This window comes from Rhinichthys klamathensis, unplaced genomic scaffold (genome assembly GCF_029890125.1).
Source record: "Rhinichthys klamathensis goyatoka isolate OS25496 unplaced genomic scaffold, OSU_Roscu_1.1 h1tg000412l_1, whole genome shotgun sequence".
Taxonomy (NCBI): domain Eukaryota; kingdom Metazoa; phylum Chordata; class Actinopteri; order Cypriniformes; family Leuciscidae; genus Rhinichthys; species Rhinichthys klamathensis.
In genome coordinates, this window is record NW_026606912.1 from 1002064 (window position 1) to 1013038 (window position 10975).

General features: G+C 38.1%; 1 protein-coding gene across 1 annotated transcript; it reads left to right on the forward strand.

Moving 5' to 3' along the window:
- The first annotated feature begins 1584 nt into the window (after positions 1–1584).
- Positions 1585–7912, forward strand: gpr26 (G protein-coupled receptor 26). The gene is made up of 3 exons (XM_056235137.1): positions 1585–2338; positions 5717–5830; positions 7479–7912. Exons 1-3 carry the CDS (start codon positions 1668–1670, stop codon positions 7741–7743), a joined length of 1050 nt encoding a protein of 349 aa, XP_056091112.1. The 5' UTR covers positions 1585–1667; the 3' UTR covers positions 7744–7912.
- The last annotated feature ends 3063 nt before the right edge of the window (positions 7913–10975 follow it).

Consider the following 10975-nt stretch of genomic DNA (forward strand, 5'->3'; position numbering starts at 1 on the left):
AACCCCATCAGAGAAGAGATGGGAAGTATTTTTTTAATATATAATGCAATATTTCATAAAAAACTAGAATTGTCCATTTTGAGTTCATGGTGAGACATTAAAGTGGTGCCCTACATGTCAACATGCAACCATACACACGTGCACTCACATAGACACGTGCACATGCACAAATTCATGTACACAAAGTGACAGGAAATCCTTCTAACATATCCCGCAGCCAAGCAAGCAAGAGCCAAATGCATCAAGCATGGCTCTCGCCTCTAACTCTATCTCTATATTCATATTCAAAAGCATAGCCAAGTCACAGCATAAGCAGTGATTCATTATTATTGGGAGATGACATTTAAAAACATGCTAAAATGTGCAGTGTGTGATGCGTTTTGAACTCAATATAACCTTCAAGTTTAAACGTGTGTTAGTTAAAATATTACATCAATCTCAAAACATTGTAAACTTTAATAGAATTCAACAGAAACATGATTCTCTGTTCAATAAATAGCACACAAAACGGAAACGATTTGGCTTGAACAATAAATACATCCTATTTCTCCCCAAGGTAGCTTGAATCAATACTTTACCAAAGCTTTGATTAAGTCGCAACGTGCTAGACCTCAAATCTCTCCCTTACTCTCCATTTCTCTTTGTGTCTGCCTCTAGCTCTTCCATTTGCTGTTGAAAAGAGCTGCTCTCACTTAATCAGATTCTTTTTTGGACAATCAAATGTTTGATCAATATCAGAGATTACAATTAAACATTTTCAGAAAATCTTTCAGAAAATCTCCAGCAAGCATGTTAAATGGGGAGGACAACAACTCAGGCAGTATATTAATATGTGCCTGATATTCATATCTTAATAAGAGCATATCTGTTTCATTACCGAAATAAATTCTGGCCCATCATGTTTTGTGTACTTGACACTAATTTATACGGTTTAGGAATTTCTAAATTTCTTTTATTCATAGTAGCCTGGCTATAGGCAATGTTATATCAAGTTTAAGACATATATATTTCTACAAACCACCAAGTTTCAAACATTGAAATTAAACGAGCTACAAATCGTGTTTCTAAAATACATAAAAAGAGACTGCTCTTCTAGATCTTTTAGGATGAACGTCATTAGAATGAAGCTGTGTGTGCGAGGCTGCGAGCGAATCTAAAATTGGACCCCGAGACTCGGGCTTTTGCCTCATTGTGACGTGAAAGAGTTCCCTTCGACAAATATAAACCCTTTCTAAATTTAGTGCCCTCACAATATCAATTCCCTGGCTGACGATTTCTTTGACGCTAGTCACGTGTGAGCATTTCGTGAGAGTGTATGTATGGGGGGGGGGGGGACATTTTGACATATAAAGCTGCTTCAAGGGCGAATTCTGCATTAGAAGCGCACGCAAAACCGAACTGCGCAATTGCGCGAGGCATTCATAGGGTTGCGAGGGATTGCGCGATTACAAGTCCAGTCTACAGATTTCGCAATCCAACTGCTCGGATGGATTATGCCAACTCTTCGAGGAATAAACGGAGGTCAGAGTCATGGAGAGCCGTGCATCGACCACCCGTGCACCGCTGGATATCACGTCCACAAGTTACACTGATACAATTTAGTTCCCCGTAATGAACTGTCCTAGAGTTGCGGTACGAAGTTGGAGGCTTTAAGAGCGGGGAACACCATGCACATCGCAGAGCTCGCGCTCTCTTTCCTACTCGTCGTGATCATCGTAGTGTCGCTGCTGTCCAACGTGCTGGTGCTGATCTGCTTTCTGTACAATGCCGAAATTCGCAAGCAGGTTCCTGGGTTGTTTATACTCAACCTGACGTTCTGCGACCTGCTTCTGTCCGCCTCCAGCATGCCGCTGACACTTTTTGGGGTTTTGAGTAATGCACATCCCGGAGGACACGTTTTCTGTCAGGTGGTCGGGTTTCTGGACACTTTCCTGACCACCAACTCCATGCTGAGTATGGCTGCGCTCAGCATCGATCGGTGGGTTGCTGTGGTGTTCCCTCTGAGTTATCATTCCAGGATCCGACACCGGGACGCTGTGCTCGCACTGGCTTACACGTGGGTCCACTCCTTGTCCTTCTCTGTGGTTGCCGCGTGCCTCTCCTGGGTGGGCTACCATCAGCTGTACGCTTCGTGCACGCTCTGTAACGGCAGGGCGCTCCATGCCAAGACGCAGTTCGCGATTTACACGCTGGTGCTGCACACGCTCACGTTCCTGCTGGTGTCAGTGGTGCTCTGCGTCACGTACCTGAAAGTGCTCAAAGTAGCGCGCTTTCACTGTAAGCGCATAGACGTGATCACCATGCAAACGCTCTTATTGCTAGTGGACATTCACCCGAGGTAAGAATGAGGGCGAATATTCTGATTTTTACGGTTAAGAGATCAATAAATAAATAAACTGGCAGGGGTGGTTGCCAGAACTTTATCGGATAAATACAATGACAATGATACAAGCATATTATAGGGATGGCCCATTTTACATGCACTAAAAGTGTCCAACGCAACAAATTAAGTCAATAATAAGCATTTGCGTTTAGCATTATAAACAAAACCCAAACATGTACATAACCAATTGCAAAAAAAAAAAAGCTAATATTGTTTGTACAGGGAATTCTGGGAATACCCCTTTCTTCATATTGGATTCTTTACATTTCAAATAGATACAAATAGATATTAAATCACATATTCAGTACTCAAGTTTAAATAGAACCCATAGAAACTCTTTAGAGTTACTGGGTTTCAGCACCACCGTTTTGGTCCACAGGAATTTAACCTGCTGAATCATATACAATTACTAAAACTAAGTGAACACATGTATTTTACTTTTTGGATATACCACTGAATCAAACAACAACAACAAAATAATATCAATAATGATGGGGAAAAAAAAGAGTAAAAATAATTAATTTAAAACATTATTGGTCAACATTGTAATTACTGGGAAACTACAGAGTAGAAAACTGTCACAAATATGAAAACTGGCACTTTATACGTGCCCTGTGATTTATTTGCGATTGGATTGATCTTTGAAAAAGGTATCATATTATAATTGATCAAACTTAAACAGCTCAGGTCATGTGACTATTCACAGTAGACTTTACTGGACCCCTCAGAACTACATTTCTGTCACAAATGTAACTGGTGCGATGACAATACATAAAAAGAACTGTGATCAAAAAATTCTGCTTTCAATTCAATCAACGATTAATCTTAAATAATACAATGTAGGGGTGTAACAATATTCAAACCGAACCGAAAAACTGTGATACACCACCCACGGTACATATCGCGATACTCTCATGGCGTACCGAACGCAACCCGCCCCCTGCTGCCACGCCCAGCCTTAGCCCAGGTTGACCTCACTTTACCTGGTCACAAAACTATTTTTTTCCCTTGATATTTGATTAAATAGTATTAGGGGTGTAACAGTACAAGTATTTGTGCCGCGAATTTTCGAGTGTACAAGACCAATACAGTGTTGTAGCACTAACCATTATCTACCAATAATAGCAATAAGTTCCGCGATTTTTCAAATGATGTCCATTTTATCACGAAATTCAAACAATAAATGCTGTTTTGACGCTCCAGTGGCGTGACAGATCTAGGTGCCTCAGCTCAAGCTGCAGCGCGCGTGGAGCGCTAGTGAACGCGATCATATCTTCCTAATAAACATGAATGAACATCTGATGAACATCAATCAGTGTTTCAATGGCGGAAAGACGTCAGTAAAACAGCTTGTAAACAATATCCCACGTAGCATTACATTTACCTCAGGAAAGTCATTCAGTGTCCAGCTTGTTAGTCAGCTAGAGAAATTAACTCTTTCGCTAAATATATGCACTGTATAAGCCTATATAGGCTATTCATTATATTTTACTTAACCTGTTAGTGATGTCTTGATTATTTAATGTATGTTTAAAATATCTGTCATGGAAATGACAGCCAGTGTGTAATGATTATATTTCCAACACTTTGAGTAAAAACATAATTAAATGTAGAGGTTAATGTAAAGACTGCCTTATGTGCAGTTTATATGTTTGCATACAATTTGTTATTTGAGTGTGGATTATTAGATCTAAAAAATAAATAGCAACTGAATAGGCAAATAGTTTGGGCTCTGTTGTTACCTTTTAATATTATAGTAATGTGCAAGTAAGGGCTCCCTATATAGTTTACAGCATTAGGAGAGATAAAAAAAAGTGTAGGCCTATCCTTAAGAAACTTTTAATTATAACTACCGTAAAACTTCAAATAATAGCCGAGTCCCAAATAGACGCCTGTCTCTTTTACACGCCTGGTGTGGCTGCAGGTTTGGGTAAATAAAGGCCGGTCTCAAATAGAGGCCGGGTCTGTTTTTTTAGTTTCGGGTTGTATTTAATCTTCTAAAACCGTCAGATCGTCCGCTTTTTGGCGGCCGCCAACGCAAATGTTTGTCCCGCCAAAGCCTTTTTTGATCGGTGAGTGATGTAGAATAGAATGACTGCTGCGCTTGACAGGGCGCGAGCAGAGAGAGCGCTCCGGCCGCGCGCGCGCACTCTCACGTCTTCAAACAACACGAGCGCTATGTCTTGGTCTCTCTCCCTCGCGCATATTAATCAAAATCAGTTGACGCGATAGTAAAAGGTCGGAAGTTTCACGTGGAGCATTTGGGGATTTTTAGAGATTAGAGACTAGGCCTACACTCAATGAACAACATCTCAACACTTAATTATAAAGGCCTGTCTCATATAGACGCCTGTCTCAAATACAAGCCGGTGCAGTTCGACGATTTGGGAAAATAAAAGCCCGGGCTACTATTTGAAGTTTTACGGTAAATTAATTTAAAGACAGTGCCTCAATTTGTTCAGTAAACCACCGTTTAATAAAAAAAAGGCAATTTTATGTTTAGTTTCCTCGCCTCCTGCTATACCGAACCGTGACGTCAAAACTGAGGTACGTACTGAACTGTCAGTTTTGTGTACCGTTACACCCCTAAAATGTGGCACATGTTTGTATTCAACTACCAAATAATGAGGCTGAAAAAAGTTAGTGGCTGACGTAAACACACCTCTCTCGTGTGACAACAACAGATATCAAGAGACATTTGAGCTTGTCAGAGAGTGAAGATCATCATCTCATTGCCCAGAGCACCGGATGACTTTCAATGGCAATGTGTCGACCACAATAACTTATTAACCAACAAAATTACAATAGTCCTTCACAACACATGTAAAGAGCACATCTGGTGTTCAGGCAGGGCAGGGGATGTATCAGATTCAGAGCACTCCACACATGCAAATTGAAAAGAAAATGACTGCCAGCTGTTGGCTCTTTTGGTATTCATGTAAAAAAAAAAACTACCTTTTTATAGACTGATATAGCAATCAGCAAAACACACCACACTTCTGTGTAAAAAACTGACTATGTGAGCAAGTGTTAAATAATCCATTGCAGATGTGACAGAGTCAATCTGACATTTCAATGATTCACTGAAAACAGCTTGGGCAAACATCTTCTCTCTATGGAAACTCCTGTTATGTCTCTTTAATGTTTTGTCAGAAGGTTCCTATGTTGTCAGTAGTTAAGTATGTATGTTCATCTGGTCCATAAATACAGTTTTAAATAATGTCTATTTGAAGCCGAATAAAAGTCAGTCTAATGTGCTTATCTCACATGCAACAAGGCAAGCATAATACAGTGAGAGAAGTCATCTAAATGGAGGTCGTATCTTTTGTCCAGTGTTCGTCAGCGCTGTCTGGAGGAGCAAAAAAGGAGGAGACAGAGAGCCACCCGCAAAATTAGTACCTTCATCGGAACCTTCGTCGTCTGTTTCACCCCTTATGTCATCACCAGGTGAGCCACCTGCTTTTCTTCCCTGGGCTCCTAGAGACTCAGCATCTGTGCAGTCATGCTCTTATTATAGTTTTAATGTGTTGGCCAGGTTGAGATCTTTGAATGTAATTAACTGCATTCTTGATTTAATACTCAAAAGCTGGAGGACACTGTGTATTGTTTAAGGTTGACTGGGAATAAAAAAAAATAAATAAAAAAAAGTACAGTTTGTTACTGGACATTCCTTAATATTTTTCAACTTTATGATAATAATTATTGTTGGTATGAGGAACAATGTGTGTTTAAAACAAAAGTGAAAAAGTCAGTTAAATCAAAAGCAGTTAAAATAATAATTTAAACATGTTGCATCACAATATAAATGAAAAATAATTATGTTATAAATAAAATAATCGAATATCAATATATATTTTTGTGCTGTCAATTGATTAAAAAATTAACTAATTAATTGCATATTTTATGAAAGCTATACATTTGAACATTTAGGCTTTAAAAAATATAAATTAATTTAAGTGAACTTAAAACAATTTTCACATAAACCCATTATAATAAATATCACATTTTCCTGCCCTTCAATATATCAGGGCTCAGTTTTTTTCTATTGGCCCAGTCAGACCGGTTCAGATTTTTACTTGCCTTGTTAAAATGCACAACAAGTTATTGTTTTCGTTGTTTTTGTCCCATGTAATCTTGTAAACAGTGCTTTAAGATTTCCGGGTAGGTCTAACAGGTAGGATATATACAGAAATTGAATAAAGTTATCAAACACTTCAGTCTTCACTGCATAAATTATAAATGAAATACAGATTAATCCTTATTAAAACTACCAAAGTTATTCAGTCAAGAGCAGCGAGTGGTTTTCTTTTTTTCTTTTGTTCTTTGGTTATCCTAAATGACAGACAGCAGCGGGTTTATTAGGCTGCTGTCACTTAAAGACCTGCCGCACATTACGCGGATGCCATTTTATCGCAACTCTTTATGTTCATTTAAGACTACATTTAACTCGTTTAAGACTTGTCTTGTCGCGCTTGAATGGTTGAAAAGCATTTGCATGAATAAGAGCGTGATCATATAATGTAACGTTAGCAAAAGAATGACGGGAAAAAAAACGGATGCTGCGTTAATTGCGCTAAATATTTTTAACGCTTTAAACTGAAAAAAATGTCAAAAGCATAAATGCATTAATTTTGACAGCCCTTATATATATATATATATATATATATATATATATAAATGGGTCTCCCCATAACATCCAACAAGTTCTGAAGTGTGAAGCCTGTATGTCCACCTGACTGAATGAAGACGGGCCTCCTGTCTTGGCATGTTACATAACCTCGGTGAGCTCAGAGAAGATGAAAGGATGAACTGTCTTGTGTATCCCCAACTCTTGCTGTAGGTTTTCTTCCTCAAAGCCCCTGTCAAAAGCAATTTTTAAGAGCAACCGTTAGTGTCCTCCAGGTCACAAATTATTCCTCACATAACCACACTGAAAACAGAAATTGTTCTGCATTCACTACCTCTTCAAAACAAATGTATAACCTTCTATATGCAAAAAAAAAATATATACTGAAAATGTGGTAACTGCAGAGTAAAATATCAGGTCTTTTGGACTTAGCACCATATCTTGCTCATATCTGTGTCATGTCTTTAGGATCGTGGAGCTGTTTATGACAGAGCCATTTAATCCATATTGGGGCGTGCTGTGTAAGAGTCTGGCTTACAGCAAAGCTGCATGCGACCCTTTCGTCTACTCTCTTCTGCGACACCAGTACCGGAAGACCTGCAGTGACATAATCAATCGACTCATGAAGCGCAGTTCCCCGAACGACTCCAGGCATCAGCAGGAAAATGGAAAGATTGGAAGAGCTAAGGAAATCGTAAAGGATGGGGAAGTCGAAGCCAGACCTACAGACTGAGGTCTCCTGTTGCTATAGAGATGAACAATCACAAAGGTAGAGCTTCGCCTCTGGAAGGAGAGAGAAGAATGAAAGTAGAAAAGACAGCGGGATACCAGGCTCTGCATTTCTCAACTCAAAAAGAATTCAAGATGTAACTGTAGCAAAAGAGATTTAAGTAGCAAAAGTATTTTTTCTTTCTCTCTTTTTTCTCTCTTTCTTCCTCTTTCATTCTCTTTCATTCTTTCGTTCTCCGATCCATTTTGAAGTCAAACTACTGTAAAGCTGCAATCCACGAGAGCTGCTAGTTAGCCAACATTCAAAGAGAATCCGTTGGACTTATTACTTATCGTGGTCTGATTTGTCTCTTATGGTTTAGTGATAAAGTGTTGTGTAGACTTATGAATAGGTGATTGCTTTGACTTCAACTAAGTAACATGGTCAAATGTGAGAAAACAGAAGATCGCTTCTAACATTGTGAGTTTTTCAAAAACAGAATAAGAAACAATATTTTCTAGATGATGTTTTAGTGGAACTCAATGGCATGTGGCTTTGGTTTTTTTGTACATGTATTGTATCTTCAGGGTTTAGATTGCAAAGCAATTGGCAGACCTGGTCTTACGGTGCCTTTATTTATTTTATTTTATTATTTATTTAAAATGAAACCTCTATAGACTGAATTTTATATGAAGTTATTTGAAATTATGAAGCTCATTCCAGCAGAGAATTGTAGAGAACTGTTGTGTAAACCAAAGGGTATAAACAAAGGAGACAAATTAAATATTTGAGTGTGAAATCAAATAGGACTTAACTTTCAGACTTGCCTCTGAAAATTATGTGTGGAAATATTGTGGAAGTGCCTGCATTGCTGTCATGTGAATTTAATTAACATTCTGTGTGGGAACACTGGCCACAAGATACAGGAAAAAAACACTTGCAAAAGAACGAAAAGTTTTTCTTTCCCTATTTTCCTTTTTAGTTTTACAATGCTGTTCTTTGTCAGTGTATATATACACATATACATTTTTGTATTTTTAAAGAGTAAATCATTTCTACAGAGTAATTTATATCTGAATGTCACTCTATAGTAAATTTGTATTGTTTTATTTATTGTAGCGTGCACGTATGTGTGCGACTGTGATATTTGAAAGTGGGAGTATTCTGTATAAAAATACATGTTTAAATGTGTTTCTTTTGTGCAAATGTAAAGCCTTAGGAAGAAACATGTCTATTTTTGTTAAACAGAAAAAAATTGTAGTTTTAAATTTTGCTACATAAATATCTTTGTGACTTTGATGACAATAAACAGTGGGTTTGAAAAGAGATTTATGTCAAACAACACAAAAGAAATGAATTATAAGAAACAAAGTCTGATTTGTGCTCTGCATTACTGGTATATTTGGTCTTCGACAGAGTCCTCGCCTTCCAAGTTTCCCTCAGTCTGCGAATGGAAGAGAAATGCATGGAAAGTTCAATCCTAAAGTACAGTAGGAGAAAGAAAGAGAGATAGAACGGTAGGAATGTGGGAGAGACAATTACTTTCTGAAACTGTTTAAAACAGATTTCATCCCTCCTCTGTTCAGCTGAAACGAAGACAGCTTTGCGCTTTGCACTCATGCTACGGCTCAGAAAGCTCACAATAGAGAGAGAAAGAGTCAAGAAGTCTCTGTAATTGCACGTTCAGAAGAAAAAGAAAAGAGGGAAGATAAAACGAAAAGTAGAGAGTGTGAAGGCAGATGTTAAAGAACAGCAAGAAATGAGACCACTAAAGAATTCTAGGTAATTATCACCACCCCCACTTGCAATGCAAACAAGAACAAAAGATTAATCAAAATCCAGCCCCGACAGCCCCCAGATTATATCCTTACTCAGGTCTTCTCTTTCTCTACTGCGTGTGTTTAATTTTATGGATTTATTTTTCACTGCTAAGTATGTTATCCCCATTTCTCGGTGATCCATAAATACTGCTCCACAAAGGCATGTAAGGAATAATTGACAACAGGCCGTTGAATTATTAGAAAAATAATGTACACCCAAGGTGGTAATGTGGCCACGACGCGAAGCGGAAAGAGAGAGAGAGAGAGAGAGATTATAGTGAATTACCTGAGTACTGTGCGTCTCTCAGTCTCAACAGCAGCGTCTCTAATAATAGCGAAACTTTTTTTTCGAGAGTTTATCTTCGAGAGTTTATCTTCTCCAAGAACAACGCCGTTATTACCTGTCATGTAGCTTTTAGGTTGTTAAACTATTTTACTGAAAAAATCTTCAGAGCAACACTGACTACATGTTTCTATGTGAGTGTGTGTCCGTACTGTATGTGTGTGTGCGCGTTTGAGTGGGAGAAAGAGTATGTGCTTCCCATACATAAAAACATAATTTTGTGGTAAAAAACATGGAAATAATTTGTCGTTTATCCTATTGTTTACTATATTTATTTGCTGGGTCAGTGTAGTTGTGGGTTTTGGTTATTGTAGTCTGTAAGGACCTTTGAAATAACTAGTTTGGCGGAGTGATATAGAACTGTAATGTGGTCAAGACCTGCCGGGAACTACTTAAGCTGCTCGCTAAATTCAATTGCACACCTTTGAACGTTCGTCGTCAAATCAGATTCAAGCATTCAACAGCCCCATAGCATAATAGACAGTAACCATACCAACACTGGGTAAGGGAATGGGTATCACAATTTCCACAAAAAGACTATGCAGCAGCCACACTGTTTTCAACTTTGATAAGAAATGTTTCTTGAGCACCAAATCATCCTTGTGTGTGTGTGTGTGCTTGTTTTATTACATTAAATTACATTTCCATTCAATCAGCTTTTGATATTATGGTTTAATGGAAAACCACCACTAGATCACTAATTTTTTCAAACTCTTTATATTACAGATTAGTCCAATCATATTAGACATTAAAGCAGCAGTACGTCACTTTTTTTGTTTAAAATTTACAAAATGTATATAATAATCGAGTACATCATGAATCCATTTTCCAAACCATGTTTTTTTCTTATCCTAAATCACTACGGTACACCTATAATAAGTGTTTATATTCGGACTATTTAGGACTGGTTCGGGTCGTACCACTGCGGAGTAGCACAGTACCTGCGTGACTCGTCATAGACATAAACAGAGAGAAGAAGCTTCGGCTACAATGTTCTTCCGCAAGACGCATGCAGTTCTGTTTATTAGAGCGCCAAAAGTTACGGACTGCAGCTTTAATACAAAAAACTAGTTCTTTAATTTTCATACGCTAT